Consider the following 22,812-nt stretch of genomic DNA (forward strand, 5'->3'; position numbering starts at 1 on the left):
CACACCCTCTGTATTTCTCTCCAATCTTGCAAAATTAAGAATCTAAAAAACAAAACAATTCATCTTAAAAGATTTCTTTACTTCTTAACAAACATAATTTGTCTGAGGCTTCCTGTGGGACTTAGAGCCTGATATAGCATAAGCTTTTGGACTTATGGGATTTGTAACAAAAGCATGAAAGTAGATGGATTTAAGGATCATAAACATAATCTTTATCACCTTTTAAAACGATGAAAATCAAAACTGGAATAGAAAAAAAACATTTAAAAGTAATGAATATAATTAAAAACAGCGAATCTAGCGCTGCAATAAAACTTGAGAATACATAAAAATAACAGAGAGTCAGCAAAGATAAAAAGAAATACTTCAACAGGCTGGTTGCCTTAAGTCTGAACAGACACGTTTTTGTCTTCAAGGCGATGTGCTCACGAGTCCCACTCAGACCAGTAAGAACTGTCATACTGGTGCTGAGGTGAAGATGTAACTGTACCTGAGCTGTCCAGTTAGCAGGAGCCTTCAACACTGCTGCATAATATGAGATTTATTGGTTTCACTGCAGTGTTGGGTGACATACTCTTGTGAGCTGCTTCCCAGGCCTGCTAAGCATAAAAACAGTGGGGAAACACCAGTGTTAAGTGCCAGGGTGGGCCGGGAGGGGGTGTACTGAATGAACTGGTCGCTGGGTTGACAGATGCCCCCAAGAAAGCCACTAACAGGATGACGCCAGCGCTGTGAGGGCCGCGGGGTAAAGACGGATTATGTCTGAGCAGTAGATAAACAGATTATTCCCGAAACAGTGCCTACTTTTTTAACCTCGTCACTCTTGCCACACTTGCAGCTAGTACTGTCCCACAATTCCCCTGGGTGGATGACCAGCCCTGCAGGTTTTTTACGCCTACCTCCAACATATGCACATCCCAGAATTCATTAGGAGTGTTTCACCGGCAGCTCAGGGCGCTAAACGGTCCGCCATCTCCATGCGAAGTGCACCCAGACACCCTGCAACCAAACTGACTGCACCCATGAACTCCACCTGAGCTAGAGGACGCCAACAACCCCCCCCCTCCCACCTCCCTTCACCCTGCTGGATTTACTTTGAATTTCACATTTTGGGGAGGTCAAACTCTTCTTCCACAATGCTTTGGGAATTTGTACTTGTGCTGCTGTTCGTCTTCGCGCCACAGGCTCCTGGAATTAAAGGTAAGCCTCGTTTTGTTTGCAAAGCTACAATCCTTTGAGCCTTCATGGCCTTTACAACTTCAAACAGAGGTGGTTTTATATTTTTATTCTTTGGAAAAAAAGGAATAAAGTTTGCACTTCTCAAAGATAAGAGCAGTTAGATACAAGGATTTAAGGAGTAAGACTATCTATACACGTACTAAACTTGGTCACAATGCAAAGCAAAGCCTATTAGGTTGCATAAGTACTTAGCTGTGAAATAATTACGGTGTTGGACACTGTCACTGTTAGTCATTGTTTCAACAGAGGATACAAAAAGGCTGTTAAATGCATGATAAAGCAGAAGGAGTTGAGTAAATCCTTTTGTCTTTGTCCTATTCTGAAACACAGCCAGAGTGAAATCAGTGCTTACGACGGGGCCACGAATATGTGCAAACGTGTCCACAATGCAAATGAAATAGGAAAACGGATAATAGCATAGTTTAGTAGATTTATTGCCAGCTTGATGACAGCTTGACATTCTGAATCACAGCTCCAGACTTATTTATGGGAAGAAAAAAGCCGAAAACATACCCGAAGAGGTGAGGTTATCATCAGCGTTCTATATTACAAAGTCTGAATCATGTGAGCTGAATATTACAAATAAAACAAAAGATTCTGTCTGTGATGTTCAATATCAAACACCTGAAGTTCACCTTCACCGCCAAACATTTTTGTATATTTATTCTAAAAGTGGTGATAAGCATGGTGGGCTGTCTGGTGAACTTCAACACCCACTTTACCTAACACCATCCCAAATATATAGCCTACCTGCTAGATAGAGTGATGAAAAACATATAAATATATGTATATACAACACACTGTTGTTTTGGCGGATGCTTTTATTCCAAGCACCTTTCAAGTACATTGAGTACTTTTATTTTTAGCATGAGTGGGCATAAGGAGGGAGAGCGAACCCCCGAGCCCTGGCTGGCAGACATAATGCTAAACTCCACTCTGCTTATGGCCATAAATAACACAAAACTGAGACATACAGTACAAAATAATGTTTATACAGAAAGAGAAACTGAAGGAGACATACAGTTCTGTAATCCACTTTATCTGGAAAACGACAATTAAGGCAAGTTGAACCCTTTTTTAATGCCATTAATCTCGATTCACCTTTTGTTTTGTTCTTTGGAAAATACTAAATGTGAGTGTTAATTAAGTAAATGAGGCAATTTAAGGTTACACTACCAGTTTCCATGGAGACTGTTATCAATTATCATCTATTTTCCTGGGCTTCTAGCACTTCTCACCAAAAAATATATCCTGAATACCAGTGGTGGAAGAAGTACTCAGATCCTTTACTTTAGTAAAAGTACCAATAAAGAAATGTAAAAATATTCCATTACAAGTGAAAGTCCTGCATGAAAAATCCTACTTAAGTAAAAGTACATAAGTATTATGAGCTTGATGTAGTTAAAGTACTGCAGTAAAAGTAGTGGTTTGGTTCCTCTGACTGATATATTATTATATATGGCATCATTAGATTATCATTATCACATTATCAGTGTTAGAGCAGCATGTTACTGTTGTAGCTGCTGGAGGTGGAGCTAGTTTCAACTACTTTATATACAGTTTGCTAGTTTAGGTCAGTGGTTCCCAACCTAGGGGTTGGGCCCCTCCAAAGGGTCAGCAGATAAATCTGAGGGGTTGTGAGATGATTAATGGGAGAGGAAAGAAGAAAAAACAAAGTTCTGATACACAAATTGACTTTTTCTCTAATCTTTGATTTTTGGTGAAATATTGCATCATTTGAACATTTATTGAAATGAAACCATGTGAGAAGTTTAGAGGGAAAAATCACTATTTGGTGGAGCTGTTAACAACTCATAGACATCTGAAATGTGACCCCGACTACACACTGCTTTTTGTAAGACGTCAAAAGCCGAAAAGGTTGGAAACCACTGGTTTCATCTTTAACAATTTGTTGTATTTTAAAAGCTTGTTATATTATCCATTGTGTCAAATCTTCATCTGAAAAGTAACTAAAGCTGTTAAATAAATCTAGTGGAGTAGAAAGTACAATATTTCCCTCTGAAATGTAGTGGAGTGGAAGTATGAAGTAGCATCAAATGGAAAAACTGTAAAGAACAAGTACCTCAAAATTGTACTTAAGTACAGTTCTTGAGTAAATGTACTTAGTTACTTTTCACCACTGCTTATTTCTTTAACTGAGCTGATAGGTTTAAACTTATTCTTATCATTTATTGTCCCAATGCATCTAAAAGTTATTGTATCTCCTGCTCTGGGATGATGCTGCAGTTACAGCAAACAAAGTCCTTCTGCAGAGAGAACAGTGTGGAAAATGCTCAAAATAGGCTTCTATTAATAAAAAAGGTACAAAGAAGGAGAGAAAACTCAAAAATGAGCTCTGTAGCTTATGACCCAGAGTCCCTCAAAACTTAATTTGGAAAAAGGTCAAAGTACAATGATGCAAGAACCACTGGTCCGAAAAGATTAGTTCTTACGTGGCACAAATGAGTGATTTGTTGCTTTCACCAGTGTTCTTGTATGTAGATTTTCAGCATGAACTCAGCCTGTCGTATGAGTCATGCCTCTCTCCACAGGGGAAAAACACTTGTTGGATTTAAGATTATTATGCCCTTCTGAATGACATTACTTTGAATATGTCACCAAATTGACTAAAAAAAAAAAAAACTCAACTACTTACTCCTGCTATGACTGCTTTACTGAGAGATTTCACAACCTTTTTAGTAGATACATATTTTGGCAGGGCAGTTTATACAGTTATGTAGCTTATACAGGCCGCCAGCCTCAAAAACTAAAAATAAGGAGGGGGAAGGTCATGGGCTAGCCACCCAGTGGGCTGTAGGACCCAGATCTCACCCTCTTTTATTTAATTTTTGTTTTTTACACCTTAATTTTTATTATGTTTTCAGCTCTGGACACAGCAGCATGAGCACACATACAACATAACACTAAATAATACAACACAGAACAAATACATCAAAAGCATTTGTCTAGGGCAGCTCATACATGTAAACATTGTCTTATTCCATAACTTAACAGTTCAGTTACTTGTTGCATCACGTCCTCCACCAGTTCTTGTTGAAAATACTGCCTTTAACTCTCAGCAGGTATGTCAACCTTTCCATTGAATAGATATCCCAGGTTGAGCTTTATACCAATATCTTGTTGTGGCTTTTTTTTGCTGGCTACAAGCAGAATTTTTGCCAGATATCTGTTTTTTTTTAACCCAGGAGATGAATTTGTTTTGTGGTATCATTATTCAAATAGCCTGAAATAGATGCAAAAACCTCAGTACAACATTCATCTTAACCACCATCTCTGTATATCTTTTCTTGAATATTTTGTCCATTGGCTTTATACCAATACACGTACAGAGCTTATTATCAACATCTTAAAATTGAAATTGGTCTAAAGTTGTCAATTGTTCTATTTCTTTGCCTTCTTTGGGTATGAGTAAGATAACCTTACTTTCCTTCTCTCAGGGTCCAGATAAAAGAAAACACATGAAAATGTATTTTTTACTGTTTTTTTTTACTTTTAATATGATGCATTCAACTCAGATTACTTTCCTGTTTGTTGTAAGCTGTTACCAGAAGAGTGGAGTTTACCGTAGATTGCATCATTTCTGTTGCCAGCAACAGAAAACACTAAATCCAATTTCAGCTGTTTTCAAATGTTGCCTAAATCTTGTGACATTAGTCGTATTGCTCTAAACAAATGCGACGGATCTGGACCGCAGTATGTTTGACAAATCCTTTTTTCTTTCTGTTTCCTGTCCAGAGAGCGCCGCCAGGCTCGACTCGAGCGTGAAAACAGAAGCAGGTGTTGGCTCCACGCGTTTGGCGGAGCTGCTGAGGTCGTCCACACACACCAGAGGTTTGGGGTTTGAACAACAACATAGATCCAGGAGATCCGTGTTTTTACACTCTGGAGTGAGAATCTGCCCCCAAGAAACCATCAATGAAGTGCTCGCCAGCCACCAGGCTTATTACCAACTCAGAGGTACAGGCCTGTGCTTCTTCATTGTTCTATTTAATTGTATTTTTTAAACTTTATTCAAAAAAAAATCACCTTGTCTTACATTCATACAGTTATAAGACATTTTCAGACCTGCACCCCTTTACATCAATCTGGTGGTAATTCAAGGTCGCACCTGAAACATTTCTGCAACACTTTGAACACAAGTCTGAACTGAATGCTGTCAGATTAACATAAAGACCAAATATGAGGAGAGATTAAATGTGTTTCACTGTAATACCTCAAATTATCTCAATCTTAATCCTGTGCACAAATGAAATGACGCTTTGAAAGAGTTGTTGAGGAGATTCTTCTCATATAAAATCAGTCTATAAAAACTATTTTCCCCTTACATTGCGACCGGTGCAGAAGAGGTTAAAAAAAACCCTTGTACAACCACCATAATAATGTGAGCCGCCATGTAATTTACATTTTAATTCACGCCAACTGCATGGATGAATAAATGAATATCCAGTTTTACATACAGCACGCGAGATAACAGGAATGAAACCGAACGTCCTGTCAGTCAATGTTTGTGCACGTGGGACTTTATAATTCGCTCTTTACATTAAACGGTGTTAAATGAAGTGAAAATGTATGAGTGGATTCATTGTTTCATTTATTAAGACTTAGCGAGATAAGTTTTGAAATCCATCAGCGAAGCAGCCTGAGAAACCTCAAATAACTCGTGATCACGCAGCTCTTCTTGTAAATGTTCTGTCATGTCTGAATGAAGGAACATCGGCATTAAAAACACCTCGACAGGCGTCACTGTAACAGATAGATGAAGCCAGTGAGCTGCAATGATTAGTCAATTGATCGATTAGTTGATCAAAGCAAATATGCCAAATATTAGTTGGTTTAAGCTTTGCAGATGTGGTGCTTTAATGCTTTTTTCTTGTCAAACATGATAGCAAAGTGATTATCTTTGGGTTTTTGCACTGTGGGTCAAACAAAACAAGACACATGAAGACTTTGGGAAATTATAACAAGCATTTTTCATTATTTTCTAACATTTTACAGACAAAACAATCTATTGATTAATTGTGAAAATAATCATTAGTTGCAGCCTTAGATGTTACGTATTTCCTGTCTGAAAAGGGCTTTTAATGCCTCTTATAGTGATGAAATAAAAACAGCTCTAAACAATATTCAATGCACAATACAAGTCGATCACAGCATAAACAAAAACACTAAACAACATGATCTTGTTCTGAAAATAGAAGTAGTACGTAGAGAAACGTCACAATGAGAGGAAGAGTAGGGGGGAAATGTTGTGTCACAAAGGTACTGGACCGGAACTGATCTGAGGATGTAGCAGGAACATGATCCACAGTTGAGCCACCAGGATGATCAGTCAGGAGTGATGAGGTGAGACTCAGAGATATGACTCATTCACCTCCTTCGTACAGGTTTCTGTCAAAACTCTTCAACACAGATAAATAACAAGCCGTGCAAGTTTTGACAGCCTGGAGTTTATTTATTTCATGTTCACAGAAACAAGATGTCAAGGCTGGTCGGTCGAAAACTTACAAAATGATCCAATTTCATGTTTTTTCATTCACCTTCATGTGGTCGATGAAGCCTTGAAACATGACAGGATTTCAAACTTTGACTGATTGATTTAAAGTCCTTCCTCAAAGTTACTGTTTAAATTAAAAACCTTCAGCATTTCCAAATTTAGTTGAAAGTTAATTTAAAACAATCCCTGAAGAATGTAGATATGACATTGATGAATTAATTATAATGAAGCAGCTGACGTGCAGCATTTGAAGGAGATATACTTGCAACAGTAACAGTAACAGTAACTTATCTTCATCATGTCAACAATGTCCGATTTTGGGCCTTAACTGCTCTCAATCAGCTGATCGGTATGGCTCTATTTCAGGCATTAAGTTCAATATTAGACAAGGATAAAAGATCAAATAAGGGAAAGATTAAAGAAAAGAAAAGATGATAGATGAGAAGATGTTAACATGCAGAGCAGAATGAAGCTGTCAAACCAAGTATAAGTTTATATTATCATCTTGCAGATGAGAACTGAGAACAAACTTCAATCCAATAAGGAACATTAATACAATGCAAGCCCTACTGCAGGTCATAGATGCTGTGTAAACAGAGATTGTGGTGTCTCAGGATTATACACCTACTTGTTGGAAAGAAGAGTCAGTTGTAAAAAAAAGAAGAAAACAATCATCTAACGACTCCACATCACTACACAACTCCGACTGACTTTCACTTCAATAACAAGTTTATTTTGACCTTCTTTCTTTCAATATTCTTTGTCAGAGTTGCAATAACAGTCTAGTTCATCCATGCAATGTTTCAAACAATGGCAACTATTTTGATTTTTTTTTTCTTTTAGCAAAAAAGCCAAACATTTGCTGCAAATGTGGGGATTTTATGGTTTTTTGGGATAGTAAACTGAATATCTTTTGGGTTTTGGACTGTTGGTCGGACAAAACAAGACATTTGAAGACAAGTCAACTTGAGCTGTGAGGGCATTTTTCACTATTTACTGACATTTTATAAACTTAAATGCCCTAAAAGGAAGTCAATAATTAAAGTAGATCATAAAGAAATAGTGAAAATGATCCTGTTTCTTGCCAAACTTTCTACCAACTCCAACTTCACAGAAATCTTTATAGAATTTAAAGAGATTTTCTGCTTTCAAACAAACATTTAGACAGTCAGGATCTCTAGAAAGTGAAGTGCAGAAACAACACACAGCGATAAGACCTGAGTTGCACAGATGGATACAAAAATACAAAAAAAACAGCACTTGTGACAGATTCCCACTTTAGTTTACAGTGCAGAACAGATTGCAACAGTGTGAAGGAGCTGTTCTAAGCGATGTATTTAGTGCTGAAAGTCTAAGAGCCCGCGGTGTGTTTTGTTTGGTCAGTTTGTCAGGAGGCTGTGTGGGAGGCGTTCAGGATCTTCTTCGACAGGATCCCCGGGACGACGGAGTACCAGAGATGGGTTCACACGTGTCAACACGAGTCGCTCTGCATCTCCGACCTCGCCAAAAACTTCAGCAGCGCCGACGAGCACATGAGCATGATTCACAGGGTAAGAAAACCACCATGAGCTTAGAGAGGATACTGCCAACAGTCAAAACACACACAGTACATTTAGAAACATTAGCAGCGAGGAGAGAAAACCAAGTATCCTGAAAATTATATTAATTTACAACTAACTAAATTTGTTTATAATGACATAAAGGTCAAATGTTTGTTTTGAATGAGTCTGCAAAAATATTCACTTATTCTTATCTGACATAGGATGTTGTTGCTATTTTGGTCGCTATTCACTCAAAAGTCACCTTTTCAAGTTCTCAACCTATAATATGTCTTCATGGTAGCTCTGCATCCAGTAACATTCAATTGAAGGAAAACCTTCAGTAAAAGATAAAACTGGTGATGTTCTGTATTTTTCTACTCATCAACAAAAGCTCTGAAAAGACCAAAACCAACAATTAATTCATCCGACTAATAACTATCGTGTGTGTATCTGAAGAGTGATACAGCTTCTTCCTCTGTGGTGTCTAGAAAACAGTCCCCAACAAATGCACCATTTCCTCCTGTTTGTTTTCTAAAAACTACAGTGACCAGCTGTTTTTAGGAAATGACTGAACCTTATTTAAACGCAAAATGATATATTTGTGAGCAGTTAGTCATTTAAGTAAAAAAATCATCAAACTGAGTAATCGATTAGTTGAATGGCCGAAAATTAATCTGCAACTATTTCCATAATCGATTAATCGTCTATGTCACATTCATTGTTTCCAGCATCTTTATAGTAAAAGATTTGCTGCTTTTCTTTGATAGAAAATTTAATTTACATTGTTGGTCAGACAAAACAAGCAATGTGAAGACGTCACCTTGGGCGTAGGACATCATGAAGGGCATTTCTCGCTATTTTCCAACATTTAATAAGCTGCTTAATCGATTAACCGGCCTTGCTACTACAATAAAAACCTGTTACTGCCAGCCCAAACTCTGCTTCCGTATGCCACAGAGGCTTGAGAGATTTATCCTCTAATAGACACATTTGTGAGGATTCTGGTAGAAGTTGTTTGAGCCATTTTTCAAGCTTTTTTAAGCACCTCTTTCCATAAAGGCGGTACCAAGGGACACTCACACAGAAGATGTAGAAATGTGCTCACTTTCTTGTCACATTTGCAACATTTATTATCTTGGATTGATCCAATTTAAACAGTTTGAGGGGTGTAAAATAGTTTATAGGTACAATTTGTGAGCTGTTTTGAAAGATTTATGTCTTCTCGGAATCTAGATTTATGTCCAAGAACAAATTTGCTGGTAGCTAAGAGCCACAGACAGGAAAGGAAATTCAGAAACTGTTGACAGACACACTAACACATTGTTGGTTTTGGTCTTTTCATTGGATTTGTGTACAATATAAATTATACCAACATTATCCTTTTAAGCCTGTGGAATAATGACCACCAGCCCAATTAGAATTTAATGATAATAGCTGAATTATGGTTTGTTTTGTCGTCCAGTTTGGCAAATGACCAACCACCACTTGTTGCCCTTTTAAAAAGGTAAATCATGATTAACCTTTTGTACTCAGCGGCCACAGATAGTAGTTTATGAATAAACATTAGGCTCCTGGTCGAGGGGGGGAGGTGAAGATTTTGTGCATAAAAGTCACTCAATAAACTCTAAACCACCCGCATGCTTCACTGGGAATGTAATTTAAGTTTGTTGTTGACCAGCACTTGTGTTGTAAATCCATCAGTAAACATGCAAACGTGCTTCTCTCAGCACATTCATCAACACTGCATCTGTCCTGTCTAGCCAGCAGCCACATGGCCTCTTTCAATGCCAACATATCAAACATTTTTTCTCTCAGTTTAAGAATTATATCAAACCTGTCTACATATTCCTGTTGAATAAAACACTGTGAAGACTGTTTTAACACTGAATATGAATGGGCTGGATATTGCTGCCGGCGCTAATGAACAAAAACAAAACATTCTGCATGCATATGCATATTTGTAGTGCTACTCGGGTGAACTGACCCTTCATGTAAACACAGAGGAGAAATGTTTCTTTATTCATTAACCTTCGCGCTCATTTTCTGAAATGACACTGTGGAGATTTAATGGGTTTCATAGCCTGAAGGGTTGTAAAACTCCCTCAAGAACCCATATACAGCTGCAGCTAAATCTATTTTAAGCCACGACGCACAACAGGAAATGTTCACATAATTGCATTTACACAAACTCAATTCATGAGTGTAAAGAAATAAATAAATTAAATGAATCAATTCATCAGTTGTTCAGTCAGTCATCAATCTAAAAAAACAAACAACCTCCGGTGAGAGCGGCAGCAGTCACTGACACATGGCATCATTATCACAAACAAGATAATCATGTGGCCAATTACTGCCTGAGTGTTGAAATGTGTAGGGTGATAGTGTTTGTTTGTTTCTGACATACAGTAAATTATTGGTTTTGTTTTTTTTGATTGTTTGCAGAGGATGAACCGGATGAGAGACGGGAGGCCTCCATCACGGTAGGGGTGACAGATAATCATGTTTTCAGTCTGTGTCTCTGACTACGTGCGTACAGATAATGTGGACATGATGCAAATAACGCATAGACCATTAAACCAAGCTGCAAGTTTGGACGGTGTGAGGGTTGTTGTTGTTGTTTGTTGTCACAGTCAGAGTTATACAGCTATTTTAACAGGACCAGACAAACTGACAGTCCTTTTTCTATTGAACAAAAGCAGTAATATCAACCAAATTATCAAACTTTTTCTCTTTTTTTATGCCTTCTATAAGAGATCCGACAGTAGAGAAATGGGGAATGGCATTCAACACAAACCGAGGTTGTTGTGGCTTATGGTCAGCACCCACACCAATAAAGTTTCATTGTGGAGCCACACCAGGGCTCCACAATGAAACTTTATTAGATTAGCAGCTTTTATGTCGCTAACAAAGTGCTTTACAGGTGACTGACAGACTATTTTCTATATTTTTTCTTATTGTCAACAAATCTCATGTGCAGAGCCAACCAACTGATCTACTAACAAGTATTGTGTGTGTATCCAAAGCCTGATATGTCTTATTCCTGTGTCGTAGACCTCTGTTGTTATCCAAAAACTAGTAAAAACACATCAGTGAGTCACAGTGCTGCACTGGGAGACATGTTCCTTCATTGTGAAGAGTTTGGTCATGTTAGTTTGTTTGGAAACAAAGATTAATGGTGTTCAGACGGAATGTGAAGCAAAGTTTTCTTACAAAGTCATTGCAAAGACGCGAGTATACACCGATTCACCTCGGGCGATTCAAAGACACGTACGTGCGAGTTGAAAATTTTTCAACTTGAGTGAAAAATTTGCACATATCCCAGGGCTTTATGAATATTCTTTATAAGAAAGAGAGAGGAAAAAGGAGAGGGACCGGAGGGAAATAACAGAAAGAACCAGAGTTCCTGGTGAGTTCTGAGTTCAGTCAGAGGCTGAACACGGTCAGTGCCTGCCGTTGCTAGCTAGCTTACAGCTCATGCACAGTAATGTATTTTGGCCGTTTGGGGCGAATGATCCCGCGGTCAAACTTGCACGAGTAACATGAGGCGAAAGTTCACTTCACGCTCTGTCTGAACACGGCTTGATAACAGCGATCACATTTACAGTCTCTGGAGAGTAGTTCTGTGTACGGCAGACGCCACTGAGCATGTGCGGGAATGCTGTTCTGTCTATAGCTTCACTAGCTTGTCGTGCTACATATCACGACCTCTTGACTTTATACTTAAGTCTAAACATGAAGCATGTGACTTTTCTTTTGCCATTTTTCTAGATTTTGTTTAAAATTTCAGTTTACATAACTAGCCAAGCATCCAAATGTATCAAAATGTTATCATTTGAATTAAAACACCATCAATCAACAGTTTTAATCAACTGTGTGAGGGCTGAGAAGATTAATTTGAAATTGGAAAATGTTCATATATGATGTCATTAATAAAGCTATAAATGTTTTAATTATGTTACATGAATCTGCATTAACCTGCCTTACAGTCCTTTGTAGATTTATAGATCAGTGAACAAAAAGATTAAAAAAATCCAAGTAATTAATTTACGTCTCACCTCCTGATGATGTATGTGAGTAAAGCTCCTCATTTATGGTTGAGACAGTTTAAATGTCCTTTAGTGAAGGAGGTCAAAGAGTTAAAACTGAGGACGAAGGTCGTTCATCAGTAGTACACCAGAGTAGCTGAACTGGTTCTGCAAAGTCCGTGGAAACTGTTCTGTATATTTCCTGGTTATTAAAAAGCTTCTCATTTGTTTTACCGGAGTGATTACAGAGTAAAAAGCCGAGTCGTGTAATAAAGATGCGACCCTGTTCATTCCTCTGAGTCTTTCTCTGTTCCTATAAATCCTCAGATTTAAACTAAATCATCCTCACACCCCTGGAGTCACGTTTCCATTTGTGAAATCACTTTGACTTTGTTCTCATACTCAAAGTATGATTACTGACAAATGTCTTGATTTAAATAATAATCTGATTAAGTTAATCACATAACTGATTAAAACAGCATCTGTGGCATCTAATTGTCAGGAGAAATGCATATTTTTTATTTCTAAAATGTTAATTTTTAAGTTTATTAATAAGCTTGAAATGTATGCAAATGATGTCATCTTGTGAAAGTGAAATAATTTGAGAGGAAGCAGACATCCATGATTCACCAAAAAACTAAACTCCATAACTTTATATTGAATTATATTATGATATATTATGATAAGTAATAAAAAAAAGCTCACAAATTCTGTCTGCTCACTTCCACTTTCCACAGTATTCTGCAAAATGTCTAACAGGCTATTTCCACTGCAGTAACCTTTCCAGGGGACCAGGAACTACTTCAGGACCTCAGTAACCATACCTGTTCGACCAGAGGAACCAGGGACTAAATCTTGTTTATCAGTCATACAGTAGTTCCTGGCACCAAAAAAAGACGTTGCTCTAGTATATATTTTAGGGCAATTCCACTGCAGGAACTTTCCCAGAACTCAGGAACTAAACCTGTGTTTCAACCGGAGGAACCGGGTACTAGATATAGTTCCTGTAGGATAGTACCTGGTGCTAAAAACGTCCCTGCTTCAGGGGGAGGTTTTACTTTCCAAAAGTTAAAGAACTTCTAGGTTTGGAGCATTGATATTAGGCTGAGGGTGGACATTTCTTGTTGTTTATTAATATAATAAATATAGTTAGGCTTTACTGTTGCAAAATGGATCTGTTAAAAGCTCTGATTATGTGGTATGCCATGATTATTTCTATAAATTAGTCTTTGAAGCATTTGAATTATTTTCGGAATTAGTTTCTATGACTTTATATTCATTCTGAAGACATTATTGTAAATTATATAATTGCTGCTTTATGATGTTGGTGTTCTGTCTCTGTTAGGATCTGTTGGGGTCAACTACACTTTGGATCGGGTCTAGTTATCCTCAGGTCTACTCAGCATGGGTCTGACTGTGTTCACTCTATTTCTGACCTGTGATGAGCGGTCATATTTTGATTTTATCGATGCGCCAAACTTTTTCACCTCAGCCAAGCGTCAAAACTTATTGTGATATTTTGGGATCTTTTTTAAATTTTAGGCATTTCCACTCAATTGTTTCAGTGTGCAAATTAGAAATGCTAAATAAAATGAGGTGAATGGAAACAAACTACTATCAGACATGCCCTGGTAGCCCACTGGTCAAGATGCACGCCACATAACCACCAATGTTGGCAGTTCGACTCTGTTGTTCCCCCTGTCCCCTTGTTTCCTGTCATCTCTCTACTGTCGCTATTTAATAAAGGCATAAAAAATATATTCAAAAAACACAGTTTAAATATAATTTGCAAGAATTGATGTATAAAATAATATTTAGATATATTAGATATTTAAAGAGTTTTAAAGGGGAAGGAAAGGAAAATCTTTTCTGTATTTACCCCTTTTTCCATTCAAAAATCTTTGTTTGAAACACAGAGTCCTGCTTCACATTCAGAATAACATGACTATGTTTCATAAAGGTCAAATTTCTGATATCATGTTCTTTGTTTTTCTTCTGCAGAAGTGTGCTGACTCCACCACCAAAACAAAAGGTCCCTGAGATAGCAGGTAGGAAATTTATAATTACTGAATATCTGATATGTGTACTATATTACACTAATAGTGTTATGTCATTATAATGTTGAATATTGAAGTGTCATGTCCTGTTGCAGGGCATAGTATGTATGGTAGTATCCTTTTTGTGTACTTTGAACTATAAAATATATATAGATTTTTGTACTAACTGCATGTCATGTACTATATGAGAGCAATATCCAGAAGTCTTCTCCTTGTACTGCACTAACTGTGAAACTGCAGGTTGTTTACATGCATCAGTTCTTCCATAACAAACACTTTATTTGTTATCTTTGAAGTGATTCTTATTAAATTTGATGCTTGTGCTTCTATTAATCCTGAACAGATAGGAGACCATATTCTGCTGACGTTCACATGAGCACACAACCTGACTCAGAGTTTATTAAAGCCGTGAATAAAGTCACTCTGATGTTTCTTCAGGTCCGGAGGTTCAGACCACCGTTGCCGCCCCGTCAGCAGACCCAGTGAATATCACCAGCACCACCGTCCTTCCCAGCCCCGTGAGCGCCTCTCCAACCCCCGCCATCGATCAGACCGAGCCAGCCGTGGAGGTCAAGCCAGCCGTGGAGGTCGAGCCAGCCGTGGAGGTTGAGGAGGTTGAGGAGGTTGAGGAGGTCGAGGAGGTCGAGGAGGTCAAAGAGGTTGAGGAGGTCGAGGAGGTTGAAGAGGTTGAGGAAGTCGAGGAGGTTGAAGAAGTTGAAGAGGTTGAAGAGGTACCAACAAGCATTTACATTTTAGATATTTAGCTAGTCGACACACTTAGTTACAGTAACAAGTTAAAGGACGCAGGAGGATAGCGCGGCCACTCTGAGGACTGGAAAATGTCAAACTCAAGTACTCCTGAGATTCTCCTGAAATTATACATCAGTAGGGGTTAAATTATTTTATTTAAGTGATAGGGAGCAGTTTATGCACTATGTACCTCTGACATCTCCTTTCAACCTGCAATATGTGGAATTTAATGATATTTTAGTCCAACAAAGACAAATAAGTTATACTTTACATCACTGCTGATCATTTTCCTGGCTGCGGTATTCTACTGTCGGTCATGGAGCAGCCCTGCCGGAGCAGTTAAGTGGATTATGTGCCTTCCTCAAAGACACATCGAGGATATTTGTTGAGCATCCAGTTAACCGTTTCTGGATTTTCTCAGATTATTGTCGTTCCTAACAAAATTCAGGCCAGAAACGTGTTGTCCTCTGCTGGTATTTAGGCAGAAACATGCAGATCAAATATTGTTTACTGAAAAAAAACAACAACACACTAATGATTTTACATGTTTTAGACCAGTAATTACAAATTACATACAGTTTCTTTAAGTTACTGCCAACCATTTTTTAAAGTGTTTAGATTGAATTAAAGGCCACCGCTGCTTTCTGTTTATTTTATTACTCTTTAAACTCAGCTTGACAGTTGAGTCTTTTCATAGGGAGGCAATCACAATGAACAATAAATTATTCTTTTTGTTTGATATCATTGTTTGATATCTGCAGTTGCTCCCAGTGGCCATTTTCAAAAACTCTGCTTGATGGTATGTTCTATGTATTGTATGTAATGTATTATTAAATGTTTAGAAATGTTTTATCTGCATCAGATCACACATCTTTTCTTTTTTTTGCTTTTGAGATGATCATTAAACACACATACCAGATTTCTTTTATTTTTAATTGAGTGGCTCATGGCCTTACATATTCTAAATAATATTGCAGTTTGCCCATCCAAACCAAACAGGCCAGAAAACCAAAACAATAAGCTGAAAGATGCTACAAAGCTCCATAAAGCTGAATAGTCAGGTGATAATTCTCTGTTTACAAAAAAGTATTCATGTGATCCATTATTAATATACAAATACTGATTATAGCTGCTTTAAGAAAAGTCACAGTTTCCCAGTCATAAATACAACATGAATGCTGAGGTGAACACTATTTGCAGGTTTGCGGTAACTCTCACATGAACGCGGCATAATAACGAGCCAGATTCGTCCCCCCGTATGTGACGTTAATGCAGATCCTCCAGTCTCATGAACTTGCATCTCTTTTAAACTTAAAAAAGGTATTTTAACAATACATGACTTTAGAGCTGCAACAATTAGTCGATTAATCGCTAAGTCAGCTTCTAGTTGGCAAGTACTTTGATAACCAAATGATTGTTTTAGTCTTTTTTTAAAAGCAAAAATATCAAACATTTGCTGGTTTCAGCTTCTCAAATGTTAGAATTTGATGCTTTTCTTTGTCATACATGATGGTAAACTGAATATTTTTGTGTCTTGGAGTGTTGGTCGGACAAACAAAACACATTTGAAGACGTCAACTTGGCTGTGGGACATTATAACAGCCATTTTAGCCCTATATGATTTAGATTAAAAGAGCTCAAAGATGCAAAACCACCAGTATGGATCTTAAAGTAAGTTTGCAAAACCAACTTTGCAAGTACAAGTCAACATAAAGGTTGCAGAGTTTCAGTAATAAGAGTAAACTGAGAGACTAATCATGTGACATTCAGAACACAGTATGGTGCCTCAGCAGTTTGTTTTCTAGTTCAGCTTTCTGACAGTGAGTCCTCGTTAGCTGCTGCAGGTAACGAGGACTTGTTCACCGGGCGCCCAGCTGGTGCTGTTCCTGCTCCAAAGTTCAGTCCGGACTCCTTGTGTGTTTGTTTGTTCCGGCAGCAGATGGTTGTAGCAGTGCATCATGTCCTTCCAAAGATAATTTCTGCTTTCTCCTGTCAGTGATTAATTGAGTTTGCACTCAGTGAGTTGATTTTAGTTTTGAAAGAAGCTAAAAAAAAGCCTTACCAGAGGTTTGACATTGAATTTCTCTAAAGATCTGCGGCTGTCAGGCTTTCATTTTATCAAACGGGCCATAAATTGCTGACTGTCCTCTGAAATTACCAGAATAATTTGACTTTTGGTTGTCACTCATTTTATAAAAGCAGGTAATTACTCTTTTTCACCCCATACCCCTTTCTTGGGCCAAACTAAGTGCTGACTGTTGAATGTGTAGGTCAGAAGTTATAATTCACAATCTGACCGACATTTCTATCAGTAATGATTTTGTACTGCGTGATGGACCCAAAACACATTTCAGAACATTTTATTACTTCAGAGCTGCACTTCTCCAGGCAGCTGTGGGTCCTGGTGTCAGAAGTGCAAAGTACATTTACTTAAAGTGACTATAATCAATATTTTTATAATGTCTGAGCTGTCAGTGTGTAATGTGTTGGGCGTGGCTCGTAGTGATGAACCTAATTATCAGCGACTCTGCAGCTCCCCTCGGCTTTACAGAGCTTTATAGCGAGTTTGCAGGTCATTGTTTAGCTGTCAGGCTGCAACTTTACTGTTTTGGTTCATTCTTGGTGCTCTCACAGCGTCATTTTCAGCCACAGCAGGCAGCTGTTTTCAGAGAAAAACCTCTAAAAACCCACTGTACACTACCTGCTCAGCAACAAACGGAGCAGTCTGAGGTTTCTGTTTTGCCCTTGTAAACTATCAAATAAAGACAAAAAGTGTTAAACACTGTTTTCACTTGAATTTCAAAAATAGGCTGTTTTTGTGTTCTGTGAAGGACGTCATTGAGTAGTAAATCAGCAGATCATGCTTTGTCTTTGAGGTTGCAGTGCATGTAATCCACAAATGTCTGTAAATAGGGTTTTGCTTTCCTTCATCTGATCAGAAAACATGAAAAAAAGAAAGACCTTTTATGCTTTTATTTAACAGCAAAAGTACATATTTTATTTTGTTAACTTTTGATTGTTATAGGTCCACAATAATGCAGTTAAATTTGTAAACACATCTGTTTCTCTCTGTTTCTGCCCTCCGTTTTTCTGGAGCTCTTTGTCAGTGAAGTCAAGAAGAATTTACTGTATTTATGTTCATTTTGAAAGACAACGTAGTGACCGTTTGTCTGTCCAGCTCCTTACCAGATTTTGACTGTGATGCAGTTTTGTTGTTATCCCACTGAGGATTTAGAAGAAGAGATTTAGCAGCTTTTCTTTTGTTCAGGTGTTTCTCTTAAACACTCTCTTCTTAAATCTGGGATACTCTGTCCTAAAGCTGACGAAGCAGCAGCTGTATTTTCATTTAAAATCTTGTTCACAGCGCTAGTGAGCAGTACAAAAGTGTTACCTTGTTGTTTCCAGTGTTACCTTGATACTGACTCTTGTTTGTTTTCCTGAAGGACTCAGAGCTTCCTAATGTGGTCCCTGAGAGTCCGGTGGAGCAGATAGTGGAGTTCAGTATCGACCTGGTGGACCCGGGTTACAGAGAGCTGCTGGACGACCCAGACTCCCCTCAGTACATCGACCTGGCTCATCACCTGCAGGACCAGGTTGGACTCTCTGCTTCCTGTTTTTCTATTTTTGCTTTTGTTCTGTGGTCTGGACATGTCCTGTTTAGAGTCCATCTTTTTTATTTCAAGGTAACATATATAAACTCATGTTCTAATGCCACTGTATATATACTTGTATGAGATGACTGATGGGATAAGTGATGTTCAATCATTTCAATTGTATAACCATTTGCTATAAAGGGTCAATTCCTTGACCTAAGTGTCTCTGACTCAAATGCAAACTACATACATTTCTACTTGTAAGGCTGTCATACATATGCATATTTAAAAACTACAGGTTATCCCAATCAGCTGTGGATCTGATGGCCTTCTTCTGGCTCGGACAAAATGGATGTGAGCCTGAAATGGCCCTCATGTAAAATAGCTAATATGGCCCAAATATCCCGAATCAAATGTGGGCCTTTTTTGGTAAAGATGCGGTGCTCTCAGGTATGTGTATTCTGGATGTGGGTCAGTTCTGGTTTATCTGGTTTATTCTTGGTTGACATACAGCTTGCTTGTAGCCCAGATCTGGGAAACAAGAGCCCATTATTCCTTGCGATATGTGGGCCGGATGAAAGTGCTGAGAGTGAAAACTGCTGTGGCCCAGATCCGGCCCACAGCAATTTTGCTATCTGGGTTGTTCCAGATGCTTCAGTTAGCTAGACAAGCAGTTTGCTTATCAATTTCAGGACAGAGGTCAGACACTGAATGTCTGCTCACTAATTCACCTGCTGAGCTCCCACTATGTTTTTGTGCGTCTTGACATCAGCCTTAGAGCTGCAGACAGCTGGCTAGCTAGCATTAGCTATCCAGCTACATGACAAGGACAGATTGAATGAATTAAAATCCCCAGACTGATCAGTTAGCTCCCGCGGCTTCACCTACTGTGGAGATAATACAACAAAACAACAGGGCTCAGATCATTTATTTTTATAGTCTGTTCCTGTTCCAAGAAGTAGCCTAAGCCACCCAGCCATGTGTAGTCACGACAGTCCCATAAACTGTGGCTGCCCGGCGGTTATGAATAGATAAACGATTCAAGTCAGAAGTTATGAGACTGTCGTGACTCAAGACACCTAATTCAACCGGCTATCATTTATGTTACTTCACTGAAAATAACCTTTTTATGCACATTGTAATAATTTAACATTTACATAAAGATTTATCTCCCATCTTTAGCTTGTACCTTTGACTTTTTTTTTTATCAAAGAACCAGATATTTTTACACTTTTTTTACACATCTTTTGTACTGATGATTCATCCCGGAGAGTTTCCTGCCCATCTAAAACCTAAAGAGCGCCGACTGTCTGTCACTTAACACTGTCTTTGAGAAAAATATCTCCTCTTTTCTCCCTGTTACCACCAAGTCAGTCACTACCTGCCACTGTTTCCTCTCTCTGTGCTGACAGCTTTCATTCAGGCTCACAGTAAAGAAGCTTACAGCAAAGGTCTGTGAGGTCACGGCCAGAGAAAGGGAGAAGATTACCCACAGTGCACCCTTTCTGCAAGCACAATTCTTTTGTCAAGCTCCTCAATGAGAGTCATGTTGAGATATTAATTGATTCCATGTTGCTTCCTCATTGAAAGACTCTTAAAAAGGCATCGGGATTATTCAGAGTTGCACGCAATTCGCAGCAGGAAGTTACCTGATAGAGCCCTTAAAGACGATTATGTCATAAGAGAGTCCAGGCGCTTAACTCGCCCAAAGATAGATATCAATGAGGGTTTCCCATTCCTGCAGTCCTTTTTATACTGACATATTGGCCCCGTGCCAGCTTATTACCAAGCTTCTGTTTGACGGCTCAGAGTTAATTACACCGGCCTCTGCAAAGGGAGACTGATGATGAGAGGCATCTTGACTGATATTTCAGGCTCTGAGAGAAAGGTATTAAAAAGTCATTTTTTGTTTTACAGATGCAGCATGTTTTTGACAAACTTCCAGGATTTAAAGCCATCCATGTGCTGGGAATCAGGTAAGAAACATTATATCTGACTATAAAAAAAAAAAGAGGTTTGAGTGTGCAGATGAGAGCTGGGAGAGCACGGTTAAGGCGTAATCAAATCTCCACAGTGGCGGCGAGACATTCCACTGAGCCTTGTTAATTTCATTAAATTTTTAAATAAGCTGATTGTTTGGCACGGACAGCCATTTGAAGAGATAAGAGGCTGGTTGTCATCAGGATTGTGTCAGATGCCGCTGGAGGCGAATGTTTCGTGCCGTGACTAACTAGACAGAATAGAAAGCCAGTGATTATTTCTTCCTCAGCTGTTCAGGAGACGTAGCATGGAAGGCAGCGTTTCTTTTATTAGCGTTTATCACAACAACATAACCCTGAGAAAGGTCATAAAATAAAATTCTGGGACATCAATCTTCTGCTCTTCAGGAGATAAAAGTAGTATGGATGGCTGCGTTACTGTTTATTCAGAACTAGTCAGCTGAAAACAGTATAATCACCAATAATAAAGAAGATGTTTAGATTAAGAAATAAGCACAGTATTTATCTAAAACAAGATAAATTTAGAACTTTGGAGTTAAACTGATGAAAAACTGGTGGTTGTCAGTAATTTATTTTTCTCTGATGGACTAATGGATTGATCGATTAATCCCGTCAGCTCTAATATATAGTTGTTTGTAATTATCTTTCTATAATGCTACTTATGACTCACTTAATTAATCATTATCTGATCATGAACTTTCTGTATTGTCTCATCTGTATTTACTTTGTATTATTTGGGGGGTTTCCCAACATCTAACTTTTTTTCTCCTTTTTTTGTGCATGTTTATTAGTTCTTTTAATTATATACTGTATATAAAGTAATTAAACATGCATACAAAAAAAGAGAGAACATATTTGACATGGATTTGTGTATCTCTGGTGCAAGGTGACATGTTATTATTGAAGTTTTACAGAACTTCAGATTTTAGATGTTGTATCTTGGCATTCTGGTGTGGAATAATGAGTTCGGGTTAGTCAGTACAAAAAAATTAAATTGTTTGATTTTTTGTTGCATGTTTTGTGTCTCACTGTGTTTTCTAACATCTTGTTGGATAACATCTTGTTCTCACTTTCACCCCTCAGATGTAATCTGACTTGTAGATCCATAAATAGCAAATCAAAATCAAATTAAACATCACACCCACACAGTCCTGATGAAGCAGACTAGCGGAGCTTTTGATTATGAGACTCTTTAATTTACAACTCAGCATGCTTTTCTTTCTCATTTTTTCTCACAGTGTTAAATTCTATAGAGAAATGCTCGAAACCAAGTTTTCAAATGCTTGAGGAAAACAAAATGTGTGTTGTTTAGTGTAAAATTTGAAATGTCACATTGACATGATGTCATCTCTTGTGGCTCTTGTTCATCCTCTTGGTATCATTCTTCCTGTTACTCTTTTATTTCCAGCTCTAACAACTTCTTTTCTTCTCCCCAACGCAAGCGAGACCCAGGACACTGACGGGTAAATGACACAAAGAGATGAAACACTGTGTGTAGTAGCCGCCCCCACCCTCGTGTGTTTGTGTTGGTTCCTGCCAATATGCAACACAGCATTTATCTGGATCCAAGTCTGATGCGCAGAGGGGGATTATATAAACCCAAGACTGCCCAGACATTTACAAAGACAATACAAAATAGAAATCTGCACAGTGATTTCCAAGGGCCCAATATTTGCTGAGAGGGAGATGTTTGTCCTCTGAATCCCATTCTTGTTAAAGGTTAACAGGAGGTGTATAGTGCAGATTTTTTTTTCTCCAAAGTTCGTTAATGCACTCAGGCTTCTTCTTCTTTCATTATCAGAAAAAGGCAGGTGAGCAATGAAACAGAAAGTCTTGTGGATACAGTAATTGTCAAGCTGCCCCTCCCACCCACATTAATTTGCCTTCCCTCGTGGGGTCTGTGAGATGAGGCGTCAGCAGGGGGCTTGTCTGCTAATCTTACGAAGGAACTCCTCCTGCTTTTGTCTGCCAGACGAACAAACTATCTCAGAGTAAGAAGCAAGGAAGGGTGTGATTTACTTTATTTATTTCAATAACAAAAATCATTACAGAAATCAAGAACATGTTGCAGGTGACAACATAGTTTGATCTT

The 22,812-nt window shown here is 38.2% G+C and overlaps 1 protein-coding gene across 1 annotated transcript in view; it reads left to right on the forward strand.

The window, feature by feature from the left end:
• The first annotated feature begins 1,136 nt into the window (after positions 1-1,136).
• The window catches only part of LOC121882774 (titin-like), a 54,850-nt gene continuing 33,174 nt past the window's right edge, over positions 1,137-22,812 (forward strand). Inside the window, exons 1-9 of the mRNA XM_042391216.1 lie at positions 1,137-1,200; positions 4,996-5,217; positions 8,138-8,304; positions 10,738-10,775; positions 14,322-14,368; positions 14,816-15,099; positions 18,571-18,720; positions 20,638-20,696; positions 22,163-22,183. Coding sequence (XP_042247150.1) covers positions 1,137-1,200; positions 4,996-5,217; positions 8,138-8,304; positions 10,738-10,775; positions 14,322-14,368; positions 14,816-15,099; positions 18,571-18,720; positions 20,638-20,696; positions 22,163-22,183 — 1,052 coding nt within the window. The remainder of the gene's footprint in view (positions 1,201-4,995; positions 5,218-8,137; positions 8,305-10,737; positions 10,776-14,321; positions 14,369-14,815; positions 15,100-18,570; positions 18,721-20,637; positions 20,697-22,162; positions 22,184-22,812) is intronic.

The sequence above is a fragment of the Thunnus maccoyii genome, chromosome 17 (assembly GCF_910596095.1).
Source record: "Thunnus maccoyii chromosome 17, fThuMac1.1, whole genome shotgun sequence".
In the NCBI taxonomy this organism is placed as follows: Eukaryota; Metazoa; Chordata; class Actinopteri; order Scombriformes; family Scombridae; genus Thunnus; species Thunnus maccoyii.